Raw genomic sequence first — 26,782 nt, forward strand, 5'->3', positions numbered from 1 at the left:
TACCTTGTATATCTTGTGCAATTTAAGTAATTTTACGTATTATAAGTATCTTTAATTTCTTAGTAACTTTTTTAAATAAACATTTGATTGTTAATTAACTTTAATGTAAATAAGAATGATTACCTTAAGAGCAAATTTCAGTATAAAAAAAATTTGGTATTTAATCTTTTACAAGAGTTTGTTCATTCATTCATTAGTATTGTGTGGGCCTGCCTCCTAATTTAGACACAGTAAATGGCGAATGCAAATTTAATCTGAATTGGCTAATATTAGGACCAAGCTAAATGACATTTATTCCTGTCCCAACGCTGGTCTTGAAACCACTTGGTATTCATTTACAGAAGGTAAGAGCTACAGTTCTATCTACCTCCCTGGAATTTATTAAGCTGTGAGTCTCCCTTTTGATTTGGGATCAATTTCTGCTGCTTTCTGCATCAGAGGCAGGGACTTTTAGTCAAGCAAATACAGAATAATCAGAGGCAGCCCCATATGATGGCTGTGGGGAAAGTGGGATCCTTGTTCAATGAAGCAAATTTGAATAGGGTTGTCTCAAGACAAAAAAAATCTGTTGGGATTCAAGTTGTCAAGTAGCATTTGCAGGGGTAAAAGGAATTATTTTATTGAACTGAAACATTAACTTTCTCTCTTCAAATTGACATGCATTTCATCTTTATTCAGATTTCCAGCTGATGTGGTACTTTATTTCATCAAGGAGAGGTAACCTAATAACTTGAATTTTGACGGACGGAAGCCTTACAACGTGAACCCTGTTCTAAACACAAGTCCCTCAACAGTTCTTAGCTTGATTTTGGTGAATGTCTTGTTGAAGGGGTAGCTTTTGTGCACGTATGCGTGCGTGTGTGTGTGTGTGTGTGTGTGTGTGTGTGTGTGTATACGTACTTATAGAAATATGATTGGTAGCTTTCTTGATGGTTTGAAATGGAAGATCCCTCAATTTAGAAATAAACAAAAACAATGCAAGATCTGGTTAACTGCAATGACAGAATGATTTTCTGTTGCACCTTCCCACATCTACACATACACTCATCTCTACCCCCTCAAATGAATTAAGAGAAGTGGCTGAAAATATAATTAATATTCCAACATTCCACAGCTCAGATTGTTTGTTGAAACGTTCACTATAACACAATTCTGGGTCACTTTATTTTATGTTTACTGCACTTCCTTTGCTGTTGCCACATAGCTTCGAAATGTGTTGGCGTGTACGATCCCAAAATTTTAATGGGACAGAAAATATTCAGGGAGAAAAAAAACATACGTAACAACTAACACTTCGTATCTAAAAGACAACTCAAAGTGCGTGCCATTCAATACTTAAGATATCTACAAAAAAAAACTCTTATTCACAATTCTATTTTCTTCTATTTTGATCCTGACGACCCACTGATTATACCGAGTTTTTCCTTACATGATATGGGAAAAAAAGCATTGTTGGAAAAGACACCTAAGTGGAGATGTCTTGACTGATTTGTTGGTTGTAATGGTTGGAGAGGAGACACTGGACAGAACAATGAGAAAATGTCTCTGCTCATCTGATCCATGGGATCTTTTCTATAACATCTAGCTCAATGTGTGACGAATCCTCAGTTGAACATCCCATCTTGGCTGGATACTCTCCAACTGAACTTGAACACAGTGCCTTCTGACTCAAAATCAAAATTACATTTAAATGAGCCAAGTTTGCATGTAGTTACACTCAACAACAGTTCCTGGATCCTGACTGACCTTCAACCTGACCTTGCATGTTGTCCTATAGAAACAAAGAGGCACCTTTGAAAGGGTAGAGCCATGGTCCTGAATTATACTGTTCCATGGCTAGCTATTATTCTGATAATTCAACTAAAACATTATCTTTCTTGGACCCATGCAGCCTATTGCTCTGGAACTACAGTACTAGCATGCTGCTTAGAGACAGACTAGGTGAAAGCTGTCGAGAGGGCATACAGAAGTGACACAGTTGTTTTCCCCAATTGCAGAAACTCCTGGGTATCTGACAGACTCAATGCATTGGAGCTAAGCCATTAGATGTGTAAACTGTTCATCCAGTTGGTGCCATTCAGCAAACACTGAAACAGTGCAAAGTTGGTCTGTCATTTTGACACCAGTGGTCCCATTAGGAAACATAACTGGTCCTGGTCTAAAGACCACAAATTACAGAGCTTTCAAAGGCAGGGTGCTGGAGCTTGAGTTCAATCAGGAATGTCACCGTCTGTTCTGTAGGCTTGCTTGCGGAGGTGGGCCTCAATCTCCTCGTGGAACACCAGCATTCCCAGGTGAGCCTGTGAAGCCTCGTTCATGGCTTTCGACTGAATACACATCCGATACTGCTCTGGAGTCAGCTCATCTGCACAGTGCTTCTCGTGCCACAGGTGGAAGAGGCTGGAGACCGGCGTCCTCACCACGATCAAGTCACTGTGAAGGTACCTCCTGTACAAGTGGACGTCCTCTCCTCCCCAGCCTTTCACATCCAGGTCAAAACCACCTGCAATGAGAAAAATAAATATGTATTGATGTGGCATTGTCAGGTGTAGGATATCAGACCTGTCCCATACAACATTACTCTTTTATAGAGCAATTTGTGCAGGAGCCACTTCATGCCCTAAGATCATGGGGTGGCAGATGTTGATCAACGTTTCTGTGTATTATAAGCACAGGAGATTCTGCAGATGCTGGAAATCCAGAGTAACACACACAAGATGCTGGAGGAACTCAACAGGTCAGGCAGCATCTATGGAAAGGAATAAAGAGCTCATGTTTTGGGATAAAACCCTTCATCATGACAGCCCTGATGAAAAGTCTTGGCCTGAAACTTCAAATATTCTCTGGCTGCTATTGTCTTTTTGCAAGCTGAACTTCTGTGTTATCTTTTTGTGCTACTGCATGCAACCAGCTCTTCCTCTGTTGCACCCTTCATGGATCCTGGACCATTTAAACTGAAGTTCACTGAAAAATAATATAGAGCCTGAAAGGAATTTGAACACTCAACAGTATAGGTGGAGCACCAATTTCCCCCACCGTTGCAGTAAAATGTCGAAACTGATACAGGGAAAGAAGAGCCACAGACTCTTACCCTATGCCACTGGTGGAGGGCCTGGAGACTCCATCCTCTGATCACCTCTCATTTGGTTTGTTGAATATGGGAATTGGCTGGTTGGCAGTCACCAGGATCAAGTTCCCAGAATCATTTAGCAAAGTAGAAGCCCATCTGGCCCATCATGCATATGCTGGCTCTGTGAAAGTTAGTTCCATGATCCTACTCTTTTCCATTGGTTGGTCAGATTTCTCTTCACTGAATTTGTTTCCACTATCCTCACCAAGTTTTGCCTGAAATTACAGGCAAGTAACATGGCAGCTAATTTCGACAAAGCAAGGTCCCACAGTTAACAATGTGGTAGTAATTCAGATAATCTCTTTTACAGATGCTGGTAGGGGACTGCAGCAAATATCCAACATTATTTGGCTTTCATCCATGGGATCTTTTGCATCTACCTGAAGAGGGGATATGGGTCTCTGGCTTAACATCTCATCTGTGATTGGCAACTTTGGAAGACTGGCACCTTCTGACCGGTTCTTCAAACATCAGCTATGTGCATTCAAATTTTGACGCAGATCTACAATCTTCAGATTCAAAGTTCTAGGTAAATCTATTATGAAACTATATGTCACCATATACTCCCTGGAGATTCATTTTCTTTCAGGCATTCACGGTAAATACAAAGAAATACAGCAGAATCAACATAAACAACCAATGTGCAAAAGACAACAAACTGTGCAAATACAAAAAGAAAAAAAACAAAATAACAATAAATAAATAAACAATAAATATCAAGAGCATGAGATGAAGAGTCCTTAAAAACAAGTCCATAGGTTATGGGAACAGTTCAGTGTTGGGGTGAGTGAAGTTGAGTGAAGTTAAGTGAAGTTATCCCCTCTGGTTCAAGAGCTTGATGGTTGAGGGATAATAACTGTTCCAGAATGCGATGGCGTGGTCCTGAGGCTCCTGTTCCTCCCTCCAGATTCCAGCAGTGAGAACAGCGCGTGACCTGGGTCCTTGACTGATGGATGCTGCTTTCCTGCAGCAGTGCACCTTGTAGATGTGCTCAGAGGAGTTGGTGTGGTATCCAGTGAGCCACAGTTAGAACCTGTGGATTCCATCCAAACACAGCAAATCACTTATTTCTGGTTGACATTGTTGCATCAGTCCTGGCCTGTATATAAAAAAAATGGAGTGGAATGATGGACAGAATATCATCTAACTTAAACTGCCATCAGGAGCACTGTCTATTCTCCACAAGGTCACCTTCCCCTGACTGCAAACTTATACAAGATAACCATTCAACAGGACATTGTCTGCAGTTTCATTTTATTGACAACTCACCAATTGTGAGGAAATCAGAGCGATATTGACAAGTCATTCCAAATCCAAAATCTCGCCAGAACCCAGAATCTTTCTTATGTACCTATGTGAAAGAAATAAAACAGTCTTCCATAAAATGATCTGAGCTCATTCTCCTGAAATTCTGACAGATCTGGGACTAACATTACAGAGCTTTATCTCGTATCATGAAGGAGAATTACTGAACCGTGTGCATCACCTAGAACAGCCGTCAGAGAGCTCTGACAAGAAGGGAAAGGAACAGCCAAAATTAGGGCACACGCTGCTGAATCCCACTCCTTTCCCAGCCTCATTACATCACAATGGAAGAATGGACCCAACCAGGAAAGACCTTGTTGGAAGTAGTTTATCATCACCTTCAAATCTAATTCATTGCTTGTAACCTCATTTCCCCTTATTTTCTGAAAATCCATGTCAGCCTTGGAATTATTCAGGGATACAGAATTCCAAGGATTCACAACCTTCAAGGAAATATCATCTTATTCTTTAATCTACAATCCCTTGTCAAAACACCATGGCTTCTAGGTTCACATTATCCCACCAAGAGAAATATCCTCACAATCTGGGTTCAGACTCTAGGCTCAGATTCTCCTGCCATGAGAAACATCCTCACAATTCCGACCTTTTCAAACGCCTTTAGAATCTCATGAAAACAGAAAATGCTGGAAATACTCAGAAGATCAGGCAACTTCAGCTCCTTTTTGATGAAAGGTTATTCACCTGAAATGTTAACTCATTCTCTGTTCACAGATGTTGCCTGACTTTGTGTACTTCCAACATTTTTTTTCTTTTTAGATTATGAGGACTCTCAGTCCTCATTTATTGTCATTTAGAAATGCATGCATTAAAATGATACAATGATACAATTGTTTTTTTGATTTTATTTCAAATTTTTAGCAACAACAGTATTTTGCTTTTGATTTATGTACATGTTTCAATACAATTACCTGTCATTCTTCTGAACTCTGGAAAGCATAGGTCCAATCTATACGTTTCTCCAAAAGACAACTCTTCCATTGAGAATCCATCTAGTGAAAGCTCTATATATATATATCCAAATCTATCCTGCTTTCCATTAAGAAGCTAAAACTATACATAATTCTTCTCACCAACCCCAATAATGTTATAAGAAGTTTTCCTGCTTTAGTACTCCATACCCTTTCAGTAAGGCTTTGGAAATATTCTATTTTCACTTCTCATTATTCGTTATATCTACATGATAACATAGGATAAGATGAACAGGCAATTCTCATTTTCTATGGATGCAAACCAAGGATGGTTAGTATTTTGTGCCATGGGATCTTTAACAACCACCAGAATTAGTTGCTGCTTTATAATCCAATCTGTTTTTTCAAATTTAAGTAAATAAACTTAATTTCAAAGGAAGCTACTCACCAGCTGCTGTTCAATGGTTGGAGTACCATCCAAGTTGGCATAGACAATGGCAGGGTTATACAAGCTGAAAACGACAGGGTAGAAAACCTTTTTGCCTGTAGAAAGATTAAGTTGATTAAGTGCTGGAAATAACCAATGGGTGAAAGGGAGATTCATACTACGCAAAATAATTACAAAAGTACTTCTAACTAAAGGTAGAATTGCCCAATGATTTTCCCCTTCTTATAATAGGCGTGCACAAGTCTCTCTGAATGAATGAAGAGGACTATAAGGAAGGTGAAATTAAACAGTACACAGATAAGTACTTCAGCTTGGGCTGTACAAATAATGATGAGCACTGGAAAAATGCTGATGTAGTCCATGTAATAGGAGCAGTTGTGTAGATGAATAGTATCTGATATTCTACTAACTGGACTCAGGATGTTAAGGCAAGGAATTTGTGGCCTTCATTGCAAAAATGCAGAAGAAAGGATGTCTTACTACAGTTATACAAGGAGACCAGACGTGGAGCATTGTGGGCAGCTTAGTTCTCCTTACCAAAGAAAGGAAATACTTGACATCAAGGGATGGCAGCAAAGGTTCACAGACTGATTCCTAGATGCTTGGACTGTTGTATGAGGAGAGATTAGGTCAATTATGCCTCTGTTCACGAAAGTATTGAAGAGAGATAGGATACAAAATTCTGATAGGAATGGACAGACTGGATAAGGGGAAGATATCTCTTCTACCGGGGTGTGACTAGAACATAGGGTCACAATCTCAGGATATGGCGATGACATTTGGTACTGACATGAGGAGAAATTTCTTCACGTAGTTTATAGGATTTTTCTACACAGAAGACTGGAAACAATGTTACCAACTACATTTAAAAAGGAAAAAGAAATTTCTAGGCATATGATGTAGGGGGCGATGGAAATATGCTATCAAGACAAAGGCTTGTATTGAATAGCAGAGCAGACCTAAAGTGCTGAAAGGCTTTTTTATGTTTCAATGACTAGGGTCTACAAGATAAATGGGTTTAGTACTCCAATTGGAGGCACGAAAGTAACACATTCACATTTACATAACACAATAAACAATGCAGTTTATGGCGTAAGGGAAAACAGCAGATGCATATACAGTGCAGAACAAGATTCCACAAACACAAAAGAAGTGCATGGTCATTTTGTCTCATTTGCCTGGGATTCTTGGCTGAGGAGGAACAGGAAAATACTGAGAACTCAAACACTATACTCCAAGTAGTGTTTATGATATAGCATTAGCTAGCACCAATAAACAGGTCCCTTTCTTTTTGAATTTATTCTAGATATCTCTGACAAGCATCATTGTCCATTTGAAACTGCCCGTAGAGAAGGTGACCTACCATTTTAAATGACCAGAGGCTTTGTCATGAAAGTACTTCCACAGTGCTGATTTTACAAATACTTAGCTTGATGACCCACTTAATATTCAACCACACTTGCAAGACATGCCAGTGAAGGCAAGGCACACAGACTACAGAATCAGATGAGGTTTTTAATATAATTATGGAGTCACAAGAGACAGCTGATTCTGGCATCTGCAACACAGTAAAAGCTGGTGAAACTGGAGCTGCAGCTCGATGACCTTCGTCTGGTCAGGGAGAGTGAGGAGGTGATAGAGAGGAGTTGCAGGCAGGTGGTCACGCTGGGGCCACGGGAGGCAGACAAGTGGGTCACGGTTAGGAGGGGGAAGGGGAAAAGTCAGGTAATAGGGAGTACCCCGGTGGCTGTGCCCCTTAACAATAGGTACTCCTGTTTGAGTACTGTTGGGGGGGACAGCTTACCCGGGGGAAGTGACAGTGGCCGTGCCTCCGGCACAGAGTCTGGCCCTGTAGCTCAGAAGGGTAGAGCAAGGAAGAGGAGGGCAGTTGTGATAGGGGACTCAATAGTAAGGGGGTCAGATAGGCGATTCTGTGGACGCAGTCCAGAGACCCGGATGGTAGTTTGCCTCCCTGGTGCCAGGGTCCGGGATATTTCTGATCGTATCCAAGATATCCTGAAGTGGGAGGGTGAGGAGCCAGAGGTCGTGGTACATATAGGTACCAATGACATAGGTAGGAAAAGGGATGAGGTCCTGAAAGGAGAATATAGGGAGCTAGGAAGGGAGTTGAGAAAAAGGACCGCAAAGGTAGTAATCTCGGGATTACTGCCTGTGCCACGCGACAGTGAGAGTAGGAATGCGATGAGGTGGAGGATAAATGCGTGGCTGAGGGATTGGAGCAGGGGGCAGGGATTCAAGTTTTTGGATCATTGGGACCTCTTTTGGCGCAGGCGTGACCTGTACAAAAAGGACGGGTTATACTTGAATCCTAGGAGGACCAATATCCTGGCAGGGAGATTAGCAGGGGCTACTGAGGTGACTTTAAACTAGAATGGTTGGGGGGTGGGAATCAAATTAAAGAGGCTAGGCGTGAGGAGGTTAGTTCACAACAGGGGGATGGGAACCAGTGCAGAGAGACAGAGGGGTGTAAAGTGAGGGTAGAAGCAAAAAGTACTAAGGAGAAAAGTAAAAGTGGCAGGCCGACAAATCCAGGGCAAGCATTAAAAAGGGCCACTTTTCAGCATAATTGTATAAGGGCTAAGAGAGTTGTAAAAGAGCGCCTGAAGGCTTTGTGTGTCAATGCAAGGAGCATTCGTAATAAGGTGGATGAATTGAAAGTGCAGATTGTTATTAATGATTATGATATAGTTGGGATCACAGAGACATGGCTCCAGGGTGACCAGGGATGGGAGCTCAACGTTCAGGGATATTCAATATTCAGGAGGGATAGACATGAAGGAAGGGGAGGTGGGGTGGCATTGCTGGTTAAAGAAGAGATTAACGCAATAGAAAGGAAGGACATAAACCGGGAAGATGTGGAATCGATATGGGTAGAGCTGCGTAACACTAAGGGGCAGAAGACGCTGGTTGGAGTTGTGTACAGGCCACCTAACAGTAGTAGTGAGGTCGGAGATGGTATTAAACAGGAAATTAGAAATGTGTGCAATAAAGGAACAGCAGTTATAATGGGTGACTTCAATTTACATGTAGATTGGGTGAACCAAATTGGTAAAGGTGCTGAGAAAGAGGATTTCTTGGAATGTATGCGGGATGGTTTTTTGAACCAACATGTCGAGGAACCAACTAGAGAGCAGGCTATTCTGGACTGGGTTTTGAGCAATGAGGAAAGGTTAATTAGCAATCTTGTCGTGAGAGGCCCCTTGGGTAAGAGTGACCATAATATGGTGGAATTCTTCATTAAGATGGAGAGTGACATAGTTAATTCAGAAACAAAGGTTCTGAACTCAAAGAGGGGTAACTTTGAAGGTATGAGACGTGAATTAGCTAAGATAGACTGGCAAATGATACTTAAAGGATTGACGGTGGATATGCAATGGCAAGCATTTAAAGGTTGCATGGATGAACTACGACAATTGTTCATCCCAGTTTGGCAAAAGAATAAATCAAGGAAGGTAGTGCACCCGTGGCTGACAAGAGAAATTAGGGATAGTATCAATTCCAAAGAAGAAGCATACAAATTAGCCAGAGAAAGTGGCTCACCTGAGGACTGGGAGAAATTCAAAGTTCAGCAGAGGAGGACAAAGGGCTTAATTAGGAAGGGGAAAAAAGATTATGAGAGAAAACTGGCAGGGAACATAAAAACAGACTGTAAAAGCTTTTATAGATATGTAAAAAGGAAAAGACTGGTAAAGACAAATGTAGGTCCCCTGCAGACAGAAACAGGTGAATTGATTATGGGGAGCAAGGACATGGCAGACCAATTGAATAATTACTTTGGTTCTGTCTTCACTAAGGAGGACATAAATAATCTTCCAGAAATAGTAGGGGACAGAGGGTCCAGTGAGATGGAGGAACTGAGCGAAATACATGTTAGTAGGGAAGTGGTGTTAGGTAAATTGAAGGGATTGAAGGCAGATAAATCCGCAGGGCCAGATGGTCTGCATCCTAGAGTGCTTAAGGAAGTAGCCCAAGAAATAGTGGATGCATTAGTGATAATTTTTCAAAACTCGTTAGATTCTGGACTAGTTCCTGAGGATTGGAGGGTGGCTAATGTAACTCCACTTTTTAAAAAAGGAGGGAGAGAGAAACCGGGGAATTATAGACCGGTTAGCCTAACGTCGGTGGTGGGGAAACTGCTGGAGTCAGTTATCAAGGATGTGATAACAGCACATTTGGAAAGCGGTGAAATGATCGAACAAAGTCAGCATGGATTTGTGAAAGGAAAATCATGTCTGACGAATCTCATAGAATTTTTTGAGGATGTAACTGGTAGAGTGGATGGGGGAGAACCAGTGGATGTGGTATATTTGGATTTTCAAAAGGCTTTTGACAAGGTCCCACACAGGAGATTAGTGTGCAAACTTAAAGCACACGGTATTGGGGGTATAGTATTGGTGTGGGTGGAGAATTGGTTAGCAGACAGGAAGCAAGGAGTGGGAATAAACGGGACCTTTTCAGAATGGCAGGCGGTGACTAGTGGGGTACCGCAAGGCTCAGTGCTGGGACCCCAGTTGTTTACAATATATATTAATGACTTGGATGAGGGAATTAAATGCAGCATCTCCAAGTTTGCGGATGACACGAAGCTGGGTGGCAGTGTTAGCTGTGAGGAGGATGCTAAGAGGATGCAGGGTGACTTGGATAGGTTGGGTGAGTGGGCAAATTCATGGCACATGCAATTTAATGTGGATAAATGTGAAGTTATCCACTTTGGTGGCAAAAATAGGAAAACAGATTATTATCTGAATGGTGGCCAATTAGGAAAAGGGGAGGTGCAACGAGACCTGGGTGTCATTATACACCAGTCATTGAAAGTGGGCATGCAGGTACAGCAGGTGGTGAAAAAGGCGAATGGTATGCTGGCATTTATAGCGAGAGGATTCGAGTACAGGAGCAGGGAGGTACTACTGCAGTTGTACAAGGCCTTGGTGAGACCACACCTGGAGTATTGTGTGCAGTTTTGGTCCCCTAATCTGAGGAAAGACATCCTTGCCATAGAGGGAGTACAAAGAAGGTTCACCAGATTGATTCCTGGGATGGCAGGACTTTCATATGAAGAAAGACTGGATGAACTGGGCTTGTACTCGTTGGAATTTAGAAGATTGAGGGGGGATCTGATTGAAACGTATAAGATCCTAAAGGGATTGGACAGGCTAGATGCAGGAAGATTGTTCCCGATGTTGGGGAAGTCCAGAATGAGGGGCCACATTTTGAGGATAGAAGGGAAGCCTTTTAGGACCGAGATTAGGAAAAACTTCTTCACACAGAGAGTGGTGAATCTGTGGAATTCTCTGCCACAGGAAACAGTTGAGGCCAGTTCATTGGCTATATTTAAGAGGGAGTTAGATATGGCCCTTGTGGCTACAGGGGTCAGGGGGTATGGAGGGAAGGCTGGGGCGGGGTTCTGAGTTGGATGATCAGCCATGATCATAATAAATGGCGGTGCAGGCTCGAAGGGCCGAATGGCCTACTCCTGCACCTATTTTCTATGAAACTCAACAGGTCAGGCAGCATCTATGGAGGGAAATGAACAGTCCACGTTTCAGGTTGAGAATCTTCACCTAGACTGATTTGAATAATAATTTTATTGCCACCTGTTTCTTATTCCAAATTATTTAAATATTGGAACTTAAATTGCCTAGTTGCTTAGAGTGATTTGGACATTGTGCTGGATCTTTAGCTCAGATCTCTTTAGTATTATTCCCATAAAAAGGATAGCAATCACACTGACCCCCAATGACCATACTTAGTAGCAACCTAGTGTTTGTGTTTGGATCCTGGAACCCCCAAGTTTCTTTCTTGGAGATTACTAACAAGCTGCCAAATGCCTTTCTTAACACTAAAGTTTTCAATGTTTATGACGATTCATGTGTTATACTCTCTCTAAATGCATCATTTAAGAACAGAAATACAACAGTTCTCATTAGAGTCCAATCATCGGTGACTCACCAGGCTCTGTATTTATCCTGCAACTATTAAGAAACTCAGGAGAGATATAAATATCCACATCGCAGAAGAACATCAGCACTTCGCCTTTGTCCCAGGTGCGTGCTCCCATATCGAGGCCTCGGCCACGTGAAAATTCATCATCCAATGAAACCAGGGTGTAGTTGTGAAAATTAGTTTCACTGCAGAGATACAAAAAACCTTTTACTCCAGTGTTAACCAGTAGAGACTACACTGACAACATCAAAGAATTTTACATGCAGTTTTAAAATAATGAGGTGTTTTACTGAAGCATTACAATGATAAAGGAAGAGCAGAGTTCTGGATGTTTTTGAGATATCATTTAGGAAATTAATGTAATTCAACCTGAGCTACCTGATGACTACAAACCTCTCACTGTCACAGGCTGCACAGGTTTTGTTACACAGCAAGTAATTGTTTTAATTGGTTTATTATTGTCACATGTACTGAGATACAGTGAAAAGCTATTGTGTACATGCCACCCAGATAGGTCGTTCCACTCATTAAAGTAGTACAAGAGGAAAAGAACCAGAATGCAGAATGTAGAGCTGACTTACAGAGCAAGTTGAGGAAATATATAAAGTACAAGGGCCATAGTGAGGTAGATTGGGATATAAAAAGACCTGTTCAGATGTCTTATAACAGTGGGACAGAAGCTGTTCCTCAGCCCAGTGGTATATGGTCTCAAGCTTCTGTATCTTCTATCCAATGGGAAGAGAGAATGACTGGTTTGGGATCCCCAGCAGGTATGATATTTTATGGAAGAAAAAGAGATATACACTTTTTTTTATATAAGGGGAGCAATTCTAACCAACTATTTCTTATGGTTTTTATGCACAAGGACCTGGAACCACTGCAATTTGCCTACCGCCATAATAGGTCTACAGAGGATGCAATCTCCCTGGCTCTCCACTTGGCCTCGGATCACTTGCTGTTTATTGATTACAGGTCAGTGTTCAACACAATCATATCCTCAGTTCTAATCAACAAGCTCCAAAACCTGGGCATCTGTACCTCTCTCTGAAACTGGATCCTTAGGAGACCATAGTCCATGCAGATTGAAAATAATGTCTCCTCCTCACTGACATTCAACATTGACACACCTCAAGGATGGAGCTTAGCCCACTGCTCTACTCTGTCTATATCCGCAATTGTGTGGCTAGGCACAGCTCAAACTCCATCAATAAATTTGCTGATGACACAACTATGGCTGGGAGAATTTCAGATGGCGACCAACAGCACACAGGAGTGAGATAGATCAGCAGTTGAGTGGTGTTACAGCAACAATCTTGCACTCAACATCATTAACACCAAGGAATTGACTGTGGAATTCGGGAAGGGAAAGTTGAGGGAACACACACCAGTCCTCATCGAGAGATCAGAAGTGGAAAGGGTAAGCATTTTCAAGTTCCTAGGTGTCAACATCTCTGAGGATCTAGGATGGCCCAACATATAGAGAAGGTACAACAGCAGAATTTGAGGAGAATAGGTATATTACCAAAGATATTTGCAAATTTCTACAGATGTACGGTGAAGAGCATTCTAACTGGTTTCATTACCATCTGGTATGGAGGGGCCACTGCACAGGATCAGAAAAAGCTGCAGAAAGTTGTAAAGTCAGCCAGCTTCATCATGGGCACTCGTCTCCTTAGCATCCAGAGCACATAAAAGGAGATGCCTCAAAAAGGGGGCATCCATCATTAAGGACCCCCATCAGCCAGGACACGCCCTCTTCTCATTGCTACTATCAAGGAAGACACACACTTAACGTTTCAGGAACAGCTTCTTCCCCTCTGCCACCAGATTTCTGAAAGGACAATGAACTTACGAACACTACCTCCATATTTTTTCCTCTCTTTTTGCACTAATTATTTAATTTTCTTTTTTATATATGCTTCTTTTTGTTAGCTATTGTTTTCATTATTATAGATTGAAAAGTATTTTTGCCACAAAACAACAAGTTTCATGACATATGCCAGTGATATTAAACCTGATTCTGATTCAATAAAAGAATGAGATCATAAGATATAGGAGCACTATGAGGCCATTTGAGTGGGATGTTAATCAGTTCCCCTAACAAAAGCAATCAGAGGAAATATTACCTCATGGAATTTTTATACACTAAATGGCCCATAAATCTGCAGCTAAAACTTTTACACACATTCTTAGCTATATTTTGAACAGTGAATGCTAAGCAGCTCACCTGGTCGTCACTTCCAGGATCCTCCTCACTTCTTCTAATCCTTCCTGGCCAAAGTAGACGACCGTTAGGTAAATCTGTCTGTCCTGCTGAATGCATACGTCCCTGAGTAAAACAATTTGAAATTTATGCATGAATAAAATTATTACCCAAGGACTGAAGTCAGCAATTCTGCGATGGTAAATGCAGATGCTCCAATTATTCATGCTTGTGTCTTCGAAGTTTTGCTGCATTAGCATTGCTGTTTATTTTGAAATTCTTCTGCTACTTCGCAGACACTGCATCAATCCAGTGGGAACTAAACTGAATAGTCCAAAGAACCACAATGCAATATTATCCCACTTTTGATTCTGCAAACAGACTAACTTCCTGCATGAGTATTGCATGCAGTCAGATTGGATACTAGGAACCATCTCCCTCCTGACAGGGAAAGATTGAATAGATGAGAACTTTATTCCCTATAGTATAGACAAGTGAAGGAGATTATACAGAGGTACACAAAATTATGAGGGGTATAGATAGGGTAAATGCAAGCAGACTTTTTCCACTGAGGCTGGGTGAGACTAGAACTAGAGGTCATCGGTTAAGGGTGAATGGTGAAATGTTTAAGGGGAACTTCTTCACTCAGAGGGCGGTAAGAGTGTGGAACAAGCAGGAGTGGTGGATGTGGGTCTGAATTCAACATTTAAGAGAAAGTTGGATAGATACACGGATGGGAGGGGTATGGAGATGTATAGTCCAGGTGCAGGTTGAGGAGCTAGGCCGAATGATAGTTTGGCATGTACTAGATGGGCCGATGGGCTTGTTTCTTTGCTTTAGTGTTCTATGACTTTGACCAATGCGGCAAAGATACATATCGCTAAATGACTGCCGCAGACTTCTTGGTAAGTTCTGATAAAAAGTCTCTGGACTCCAGTATATGCAGAACTACAGTAAACTTCAGACGATCTAATAAAAGCTTCAGAACATGTTGGATTTTGTTTGCATTCAAACGTTCCCACCTGAAGTTCTGCATGAACTGAGCAAAAGCCTCCGTGCGGCCTGCAAGCGGCACGATTATATTGATGATCTGGTGCGAGATGTCAATCACTTCACTTTTGACCTTCATAAGGGGGCCAAATGGCCGGAAGAGTGTGACGTGTTGAAAGTCATCTAGGAATTCTTTTTTGTAGAATAATTCATACAAGGTGCCCTTGTCCCTTTCTGTGCGATAGTAGCCTGAAATAAGTGAAACAAATATGAGAAAGCAGAAAGGTAACAGAAAACATTTTAAACTTTTATGTACTGAGATACAGCTAGTCAGCGGTAGTGATTTAATCTGGACGTGTAAAGCTGAGAACTCCTTCCTTTTTGGTCCAGCTAGATTTGTTATCCTTAGCAAAGAGGTCATTATTAAAAGGTAGAAGAATCAGAGGTTTTGACAACACTCTTTCCCCACAAAGATTAGGGCATTAGGCAGCATTTCAAAGTAAAATTGCCATTGTGAGCATTAATGAAATAATCTTATAAAGCAAGATTCCTCAGATCATGACAAGCCTTGTTCTAGTTGAAGAAAGACAATCTACAGAGACAGTGCATCACCAAACTATCAGGCTTGTTAACAAACAATGGTGGACAAATTCTAGCTTTCAAGATCCAAGAGATGTCCTGCATTCAACTAACTGGACTTTGTCTCCCTTTTCTCTTCTACCCATCACACCCTGACTGTATTGTTAAAAAAAATTGACATTTTTTAATCTTTGCAGGCCTTTTATAACCCAACTTTACCAAGCAGGTAGTTAGCTAGCACCTTCTCTAAAACAAAGAACATGCACCAGTCTTATAAGGATCATGAAGCATGGTGCATGTACTAGGGAAGTTCTAGTATGGTCTTGTGGATGCCTCTTGCATCTCCTGGATTTCTGTGGGAGAAACAGAGACAAGACTGTTATCTTACCAATGCTTACCAGACATGGGCTTTCACATGGGTTACTCTGTTGTCATCACAGACTTGATAGGGCAACAAAGAGCTGACCCAGACCATAAAATTCAATAAAAAAAAGGAAACCATCAAAGGGGAGGCATCAATTATGTCCCAGTCACATCACCCTAAGCTATCTGCCTCCACTGATGCCAAGGACTATGTTGTGTCTGTGAAAAAGCAAGATAAATTAAGAATACTGATGTAGTACATCTCATTATTGGGCCAAATGTAATCATTGTGGAAGAGGCGTTAGGTTCTGTTACAGTACTTGTGGGCAGAGTTCAGCACTGACGGTTCTGTGGAGGAGAACCAGATAACGTAGGAGTCCTGTTGCAGGGTATTAACCTGACACTTCGACTGTCCATTTCTTTTAAAGATGCTGCCTGACTGAATTCCTCCAGCATTTTGTTTATTTAACCTATTATCTAACCCACCCAACATTTGAAATCATTGCCAAAAATTTCTTCCGATTGAAGCACCTCAACTGAGGAAAACAGTAACACATGTTCACTTTCTAACATCTCATTCAAGAAACGAATTAAAAAATCCAATGGATTTTGTAATTTATACTATCTTTTATGTATTGTACTACAGTGCTGCTGCAAAACAACATATTTCAGACATGTTTCAGTGACAATAAACCTGGTTCTGATTCTGGAAATTTCCCAAATTGTCTACAGGGGGCAGTGCACAGTAACAGTTCAAAATTAACCGCCCTAACTATCTGGATGACTGAGAAGATAGAAATTGTTAGTGAGCTGAGTTATCAGCCTTCAGCCTTATGCTTTCACAGAAAAAAAGGTGTAAATCAAACAAAATTTAATATTTACAGCAATGATCGGGCAGTGACAGGGCAAATTCAGCAGGTCTGATCCGCACTCCCCCCCATACACAAAATATTGCTATGCCCTCTCCTTGAACAGAGGCTCATCTGTGAATTACATTACATTTGTAAGTAACACTCAAGTTAAACAGTTCCAGTTCTGTCCAAAAAAAAGAGGAAGCTATTAAAGTACCGATTCCTTGTTCATGGAAAGTGCATTGCATTGGTTGAATGCCACGTCAGTACAAGACACCTAACTCATCTGACAATGACCTCAACTGGAGCTTCCAACCCCCCCCCCCCCAACCCCCACACACCCACCAGCATTCCAATGAATTATGTTGCTAATAGAAGTCCCCACCTCCAACATCACCACCCCTCTTCTCAAAACAAATGTTATAACAAATTGGCTGTCAGAACAAAACAATATGCAAGGGAGGTCTGGACAGACAGTCCATGCAAACTTTCCTTCATCATAAACTTTGTAGTTACTGTTAAAAATATTTTAAAAATCTACTTTTTATCAAGTAAAATATGCCCTTATAATATGGTTTACATTGTGCACTTCTAAAAGCATAGCATAAGGAAGCAGAAGGACACTAAGTTGAGTTACTTGTCAATTTAGTGGTTTATTGTACTCTGTCTGCATCCTCCGCCCACTGCCGCTAACCACCCATCCCCCAGGAAGTAGATCCCTGGTCTGCACACTTCCACTCAGTGAGTGAGTGACTGGTAGTTCATTCAGGAGCTGTTTCGCAGCTGGAAGCCCGGCTATTTTCCACTCCCTCAATGGATCCAGGCAGAGGTGGCTGAGATAGTCAATGATCACATCCAAACACTTGGAAGGATACATAAAATGAAATAAGAAGTTTGCATCTAATAACTTACTTGCAAGAACACCTGCTGCAAGTTATCTTACGTGGGAGCTGGACATCTGTGCAACTGGATCCACTCTGAAGTGGGTCTTTTCTTGCGACATCTTACTGTCTTCAAGTACTTTGTTCCAACAAGAGATGCCCACTAGTTAGTTAATGCAGTGTCAGCTGTGCTTTATGATTGCGATGCATTCTCATTATGATACAAAAGGAAGTTTTTTAGCCCACTGAGCCCTTGTCAGATCCCATTGATCCCATTCTCCTGTAGCCTTGCAACTTATTCTCTCTCACACATACCCATCAATTTACCCTTTTTAAAAAAAATTCCTTTGCCACATATTTACAGTAGGGACAATTCAAAGCAGAGAATTAGCCTGACTGCATGTCTTTCAATGTTGTAAACCAGAACACTCGGGGGAAAAGCCCATGCAGTCACAGGGCAAACACTCAAATTCCACATTGACAGCAGCCAGCGTTAGGAACTGTACCACAGTCCCTGGAGCTGCAAGGCTGCACAAGTAACGGACGTACAGATTTGCACCACACCCCTTCCCCAACCGCTTCATATACTCAAACAGGACCCGATACTACAGACACACAGGCTCCAACAATCCTTAAGGTTATCAAGTAGGTCCTTGGATTCAAATTGTCAATCCTTGGTCACAGCATAGATACGTTACAGTCCGAAAGCTGTGCAAAATCTTAGCCACCCTGGAAGCAGAAGCACTGAGAACAGTTTTAACGGATGCACATTTTTATACAGAAGCACAGAGCTATACAGCATGGAGACAGACCATCCCAGCCAACTCATCTACGCTGGCCAAAATGTCTACCCTGAACTAATCAAAGTTCAATGTTCAAAATTCAAAGTCAATTTATTATCAAAGTACACATACGTCACCATATACTACTGAGATGCATTTTCTTGCAGGTATTCACAGTAAAACAAATAAATACAATAGAATCAATGAAAAACTACATACACTGACAATGTGTAGAGAAGCCAAACTACGGAAATACCAAAAAATAAATAGATAACCAGATAGATAGAGTGATAAATAATACTGAGAACATGAGTTGTAGAGTTGTTGAAGTGAGTCCACATGTTGTGGAATCAGTTCAGATTTGCCTGCTTTCAGCCCAGATCCCTCTATTCCTCTTCTATCCACTTCTTTAGATACTAGTAACCTTGTATTATATCCCAATTCACTCAGACATATTCGCTTTCATCCCATACTTCCTTTCCCTACATTATCTAACCTCCCTTTAGAACTTATAGCATAGATTACCAAAATTATATTAATGTAACAGTTTTTATGATGTATCAGCACCACAATGTTTTCAAATTGCAACTTATTACAAGAGTAACACTGTACATTATTAATGCAACACAATCATAGCTGCAGGATCACATTTTTTACCAAATGGCCTTGCAACTATCTATCTACCCAGCTGTGTGGAAGTTTAAACAACTGTTAATATCACAATTTTACGCTAAGCGAACAGGGGAAAGAAAGAGTCAATTTTCAGTGAGATTAGAGCAGTGTTTTCTAACTGTACACGTGCAGTGTTTATTGCAAAAGATGGACATGAGCCAACCAGGGAGCAAAGATCGTAGAATTGGCAGAGACTGTAACCAACACTCAATCAATCTTTACCAGACCACCAACTATAGCAACATATCTATAGTTGAAGTGCACACTTCACTTTGTTTAAAGGCAAGCACTCCACAAGAAGCTTTTAAAAATAATTATTGAAAGCCCACAAATAGGTGGTATGTGGCCACCGACAGACTTACATTGTGTAGCCTTGTCTACAAACTGTACACTGACCAATGTCATTGACAATAAAAGATGCATTGCATTTGGAAATTGTAAACAAATGGATAAACTACACCATGATCACACCACTAAATTATATATATATACACATCCCAAAATATGTTGTACCCAGTAAGACCCCAATAATCTGGTATTCAATTGTTCAGAAATCCCAGTGTTTCAGCATCTGGCTCATTCAGTGGTGCGTGACAGGGGTTCAGAGTGACAATATTTGTGGCTGGAGCCCTTGAAATGTTTCAGAAATTCACGAGCTGTAACACACTGCGGGTTGGTTTTCTGCTCCTTTAGACTCAACAGTTTCACTGGAAAATGTATTACACCACAGATTACAGTCTTCTGATCCAGCACGCTTGAGAACTGACTGGTGCTGGACAACAAAAACTGCCATGAAGCTCGTGCAGAAATTACAGGCCCTGGTAGAGATATTTGAAGTGTCCTTAGCGCAGGGCGAGGTGCTGGAGGATCAAGGATAGCCCATGTTATCCCATTGCTTAGGAAAGAGTCCAAGAATAAATAGGGAAATTATAGATTGATGAGCCTGACATCAGTCAAGAGTAAAATACTGGAAGGTAAAGGATATCTAGGTGTTTGGATAAACAGGGTCAAATCAAGGATAGTCAACATGGATGTGTGCATGGCAGATCATATCCAACCCAGACCTCCAGTTTTTTTTTGAAAAAAGGTTACCAAGAAGTTTGATGAAGGGAAAATAGTGGACATTGTCTACATTCCTTTGAGGCTGGTCCAGAAGATTAAATTGCTTGGCATTCATGATGAAATAGTCAATTGAATTCAATGTTGGCTTAGCAGGAGAAACAAGAGTCATAGTAGATAGTTGTCTCTCTGACTGGGGGCTTGTGACTAGTGGTGTGCAGAGATCAGCGTTAGGTCCATTGTTGTTTAGCACCTATATTAATGATTTTGATGATAATTTGAATGGGCTGAAGGGCCTGGTTCTGTGTTATAGTGCTCTATGACTCTAACTCTAATATAATCATACGCCTAACCGTTAGGCTTGCCAGTTCATTCTGCACATCCTTCACACTGGCCTCCCGCTGGAAAATGGCAACCTGCAATCCTCCTTTGTACACTTCTTCAGTTGAATTTTCTATGTATTTTGTTTTTCACATAAAATCCATAAGGGTGTTTTTTACCCTATACCATATTTTACTAATTACAAAAGAATTTTGCTCATACAAAATGCTAACACAGCTGCCCTGGTGGCTACTCTGTAAGCAAATGGCAACAGATTAAAGTTCAAGTTCAAGGCCATTCAACCATACATGAATACTCATTAATACAGTCAAACAAAACAGCGTTTCTCTGAGGCCAAGTGCAAACACAATGCTGAGACAATATACAGCACAAGGCATGTATAGCATACAGTATATAAAACAGAAGTAAAATACAGTCACACACAAAAAAAAGTCCAAGTCCAAGTCCATGAATGTTGTTGCAGTCTGTAGTCGAACAGTACGTTGTCTTCTGGCAAGCAAAAACTGGAGGGCAGCACCAACACACTGTAAACAATGCCACACTGCCTCCAGCACTCCAGTGGAGCACACCTAACTCCAAAGCTTCAAACCTGCAGCTTGAGGCTTAGTCCTAGCTACAAAGGAGGCCACACAGCTCCCCCACCATTCACTAATAAACCAGAAAATCAGACTTACAGCATTTCACAGCAATGTCCAACAGGGTCTTGTGATCACATGAAAATCACTTGCTGTTGGACTGCTTGCCTCTTTCCTACACCCACTCTGACACCTCTCCCGACACAGACAGTAGTACGATCCGCTCCAAGTCCAGCTCCTTCAGTTTCTCCACCAATGAGCAACTCGCTAATGGAGTAGACCCAGAGTACTTTCAGTTCTTAACGTCCTCCAAGGTTTTGCAATCGTAATATTTTTTAAAAAGACAATAATGCCTCTGTTTGGCCCTGTAGAAGCTGCTGCATCTGGGTGCGTCCCCATCTTACTGAAAGTAAAATCAAAACATGTCTGACCATGGGAGCTTCTGAACCACAGCATGGCAGACCAGATAGTTCCAACCAGTACCAAGAAACATGTTGTTAAAAAATTGTCATAGTGAAAATGTGAGAGCTCACTTCTGGAAAGTGTTATAGGACTGTTAAAAACAAAACTTAATGCCCCGCCCCCCCCAGGCAGTTAATCTGATCAACCATTTAGTTCACACCTCAGCCCCCCACTCTATTACCTCTGTCACTTCACTACACTTGTTATACTGCTGTTTACATTGTAAATACATGCTGGTGTTTATGTATTTATGCACATTGCATTCCATATCCGCACTTTAAAATTCTAACCTTATTTTTTATATATAATCCTCTATTCTTTATAATTATTGCTTTTTTGTTACATGTTGTGCTCTGACCAATGCACCACAGCAGATTTCTAATACACATAAATGCATATGGCAAATAAAGTTGATCCTTGATTTTTGATGTTAGACACTATTATACAAAACAATACAGAACACAGAACAATTCAAAGTAACTGGTTAAAAGCAATGTGGTTTTATGAAGTGTTGATTGTGTCTAATTAACTAAAATTCTTTGATGAAGTAACATGTGTTATTGATCAAAGAGGAACTAATTATTTATAAATACAAGAGATTCTGCAGATACTGGAAATCCAGAGCAACATCCACGAAATGCTGGAGGAACTCAACAAATCAGGCAGTTAATGTTTCAGGCCAGGACCTTTCATCAGGACTAGCACATTTATTGAGAATTCCTGGTGTATTTGATCAGGTGGTACATCAAAGATTGCTGTAGAAAATGGAAGGTTATGTTATCGGAGGGAACATGTAGCACCGATAGATTGGCTGGATAACAGAGCAGAGAGACAGCATACATGGGACTTCTTTCTGGCTAGCAAAATGTAACAAATGGCATGCCACAAAGATTGGTTCTGGAGCCTCTCCCTTTACAATTTATATACTATGTGACCTAGATGACTGCTCTGAAGGCATGCTTGCTAAAGTTGCTGATGGCACTAAAGATACACAGGAAATTAAGTTGTAAAAAAACTGAAAGGAGGTGCAAAGGGAGACAGATATGTTAAACTGACGAATGGAGTATAATATGGTAAATGTGAAATTACCCATCTGAGAGGAAAACTAAAAAAACAGATTATCTAAACAGTGAGAGATGTCACAGCTCTGAGATACAGAGAAATCGGGATGTCCTGCTGCATGATCTACAAATAAATTTTATGGAAAAAGAGCAAGTAAACAGAATGCTGTTGTTCATTGTGGTGGTAAAAAGGACAAAAGTAGAAGTGCAAGCAACACACATCTAGGTTGCTGGTGAACGCAGCAGGCCAGGCAGCATCTCTAGTTAGAGGTACAGTCGACGTTTCGGGCCGAGACCCTTCGTCAGGACTACGAAGGGTCTCAGCCCGAAACATCGACTGTACCTCTTCCTAGAGATGTTGCCTGGCCTGCTGCGTTCCCCAGCAACTTTGATGTGTGTTGCTTGAATTTCCAGCATCTGCAGAATTCGTGTTTACGTTTTTAAAAGTAGAAGTGCAATGCTTCAGATATAGTGGGCAAGGTCAGACCACACTGAGTGATCTTATTTAAACGTGTTAATTAATTGAATGCTAATCAGAGCTATTTCTTGGAATTAGCTGTTGTCTTGTGAGGAAGTATCAGAAAGGCTAACAAACATTTTAAAAAGTAACAAAAATCAGTCATTCAGACCACTGAACAATATTAACACACTGGACGCATATTTCTCACTGCCTTGGTAATGCAGCCAGCCAGCATAATCAAGGATCCTGATAATCAGACATTCTCTCTTCTCCCCCTCCCATTGGGCAAAAGATACAATAGCCTGCAAGCACATAGAACCTCAAGGACAGCTTTTTTCACACTGTTGTAAGACTGAACTGTTCTCTAGTATGTTAACTCTTGACCTCACAATCTACCTCATTATGTCCTTGCTCCTTATTGTCTACCTGTAAGACACTTCTTTTGTCACTGCAACATTTCCTTCTGCATTACTGTTATTACTTTACCTTGTACTAGCTTAATGCATTGTTGTAATGAACCATCTGTATGAATGGCTTGCAAGGCAAGTTTTTCACCTCAGTACATACGACAATAATAAACCAATTTATTTACCAATGTGAGGTTTTAGTCAGTGGTGATCCTAGGATGTTGATGGTGGGGTCTCGTCAATGTAAAGAGTACATAGAATAGTACATCACAGAAACAGGCCCTTCATTCCACAACATTGTGCCGAACCAAGTACACTGGTAAGCTAACTAATCTCTTCTGTCTACACAATGTCCATATCCTTCCATTTTCCTCACATCCAAAAGCCTCTAATATGTCTGCATCTACCACCACCCCAGGCAGTGCATTGCAGGCACTCACCACCTCATGAAAAAACTCAAATCAAGTTAGTAAGACATGACTTGTCCCGCATAATGCCATGCTGGCTCTCCCTAATTAGGCCATAGTTTTCTAAATGCTCATATATCTCATCCCCAAGAAATCTCTCTAGTCACTTCCCTACCATTGACATGAGACTCACCAGTCTATAGTTTCCAGGACTATCCCTGGTTCCCTTCTCGAACAATGGAACAACATTAGCTACTCACTAGTACCCTGGGAACTCGCCTGTGGCTGGAGAAGATATTGGTCTTTGATATTGAAAATTATTGCAAGATTTTTCTCTTGGCTCACTCAATAACCTGGGGCATATCCCATCAGGTCTTAGGGACTTATCCACCTTAATGCTCTTTAGGGACCCAACACTACCTTCTCCTTTCCTCAAAATACCCTAGCATATCAGTACGCTCAGCATTGATCTCCCTATCTTCCATGTCCTTCTTCTTGCTAAATACTGATGTAAAGTACTTACAAAGAACCTCACCCACATCCTCCGCATCCAAGCGAATCTCCCCTTTATCCTTGAGTGGTCCTACCCTCTTGCAAGTTATCCACTTGCTCTTGATGTATGTACAGAATGCCTTGGGATTCTCCTTAATTCTTCTTGCCAAGGATTTTTCATGACCCCCTCCTGGCTACCCTCATTCCCTTCGAGTTCTTTTCTGGGTTTCTTTATAATCAGAGATATTTATTACTCAACATGTGCCAAATATATGTCACTCACCAGCCCATCAGTGAACATGATCTAAATCTCATTGCATGCAGGTGTGCACTGATGCACTTGCTTGCGAGTTGTGCATGGAATTGATCATTGTACAGTCACCAGTAAACATCCTATTTCTCTTTGTGATGGAAGGAAGGTAATTAATGAAACAGTCAAAATGAGTTAAGTCAAGAATATTGTCCTGACAACTCCTGCTATGATGTCTTATTGCTGGAACAAGCACAACCACTTTTGTGCAAGATACGACTCTAGCACATCGTTCTCCAACAGTGGATAAACACTGAAACCTATTTACTTCATTTTTATAGAAAATTCAGCCCACAATGTTGTGAAATACTATTTACACTAGTAAATAAGCACCTAACTAATCCCTTTTGCCTATATAATGTCCCTATCTTTCCATTATCTGCACATTCATGTGCTTATCTAAGAGCCTTTTAAACTCCTCTGTCATATTTGCCTCCTTTCTCACCCATGCAGATGCATTCCAGGAACCCACCATTCTTTGTGCAAAAATGATCTCCTCACACCCAAAGAGCATGCCCTCTAGTATGAAACACTATTTCCTGGGAATCCTTGACACCATATTCAGCCAAATGCTTTCTTGGTATCAATGGCAGTCGATCTCAGCTCACCTTAAGAATTCAATTCCTTGGTCCACATTTGAACCAAGGCAGCAGTAAGTTCTGGAACCAAATTGTTCTGCAGAAATCCAAGCTGGACATCAATCAGCTGGTAATTGTCAAGCAAGTACTACTTAATAGCAATATGAAACTCACCACCTATTATTTGCTGCTGGTTGAATGTAGGCTAATTGAGCAGTGACTAGCTGGATTGTATTTGGGCTACATTTTGAGACCAGGATACACCTAGCCAGTTTTCCACATGGTTTAGTAGATGCGGAAATTTTTTATTTCATTCTGAAATTTGTTTGCTACTTGAAAAACACATCAGCAGTTACACTTCCTTTACTGCAAGCCAAAATTCTGGGCATTTCTTTTGAAAGTACAGTACAATTTTGTGTTATACAGTAAAATACACTGTATAACAAAATTGTAATTAAGAATTGTTTCACTGTCAAATATTTCCAACCAAGCATCATGAAAAGCTGCCAATATTGAAAACTGACAACCATAGTGACTGAAGAGTAGAACCAGTTCATATATCCCTGCCTTATTTGTATCCCCAAATATGAAGAGCAATTTCATACTGCAAAACCTCCACATATATAACTTTTCTCATTTTTCACAAGCTCAGATTGCACTGGACAACAATTTTCTTCAAAAGTGTTGCTTCCTCAGATTTTTTTTTATGATAGACTGCTTGAAGATGAACACAAATATAATTTCAGACTACTTGTATCCCATAGGAATTTGGAGAAACAACAAATTAACTTGTATTGAATATAATGTGTTTAATTGCATAATGGTGCTGATGCTTTGCAATAGTTCAACTAAGCTAAAAATATTTTGTTAATGATTTTTATTTGTACTCAGTGTCTGAGGCTTCTCGCTTAAGTGTCCAACAATAATTCGCCAGCATTGATGGATTCCTGTTGCCCTGGTATCTTTTCTCCATGACCGCAATGTCCTGGTGAAACCTTTTCACCATGCTCGTCACTAACAGCACCAAGATTTGCAGGGAAGAAGTCTAAATGGGAATACAGAAAATGAATCTTTAGTGATATGTTGCATTTCATGGTTTTATATGCTTGAAGTAGGCTTTCAACCAGCTGCATGTAGTTTGGTGCTCTGTATATGCCGAGAAAAATTTCAAAAACTTCCTTGAATGCCTTCCATGTGATTTTCTCCAGTCCCACTAGAAATTCTTCAAATTGCCTGTCATTGATGACCTGTTTGATTTGTGGGCCAACAGAAATGCTTTCCTTAATCTTGGCATCAGTTATTCTGGGAAGCATCTGTCTCAAGTATCAAAATCCTTCACAGAACTTGTTGTGCCTGGTGATAGCAAATTCCATCCTTACAGTCCTGAACCCAGTAATTATTACTGAAACCTGTCCTGCCATGCAGCAGCCGCACCGCCTAAGTATGCCTGAACAAGATAGGAAACTTTCCAGCTTTCATTGTAGGCAACATTTTAATTGACTTGAATTATAAATTGAAATAATAAACATAAG

General features: G+C 40.8%; 1 protein-coding gene across 5 annotated transcripts in view; it reads right to left on the bottom strand.

The window, feature by feature from the left end:
* Positions 1 to 836: 836 nt before the first annotated feature.
* The window catches only part of csgalnact2 (chondroitin sulfate N-acetylgalactosaminyltransferase 2), a 73,493-nt gene continuing 47,547 nt past the window's right edge, over positions 837 to 26,782 (bottom strand). For all 5 annotated transcript variants that reach the window (XM_063070534.1, XM_063070531.1, XM_063070530.1 and 2 more), the window contains 6 exons: positions 15,002 to 15,218; positions 14,004 to 14,105; positions 11,783 to 11,961; positions 5,813 to 5,907; positions 4,400 to 4,481; positions 837 to 2,503 (listed from right to left, as the gene is read on the bottom strand). In XM_063070534.1, coding sequence (XP_062926604.1) covers positions 2,211 to 2,503; positions 4,400 to 4,481; positions 5,813 to 5,907; positions 11,783 to 11,961; positions 14,004 to 14,105; positions 15,002 to 15,218 — 968 coding nt within the window. In that variant the 3' untranslated portion in view covers positions 837 to 2,210. The remainder of the gene's footprint in view (positions 2,504 to 4,399; positions 4,482 to 5,812; positions 5,908 to 11,782; positions 11,962 to 14,003; positions 14,106 to 15,001; positions 15,219 to 26,782) is intronic.

Source organism: Mobula hypostoma, chromosome 18 (assembly GCF_963921235.1).
Source record: "Mobula hypostoma chromosome 18, sMobHyp1.1, whole genome shotgun sequence".
Lineage (NCBI taxonomy): Eukaryota > Metazoa > Chordata > Chondrichthyes > Myliobatiformes > Myliobatidae > Mobula > Mobula hypostoma.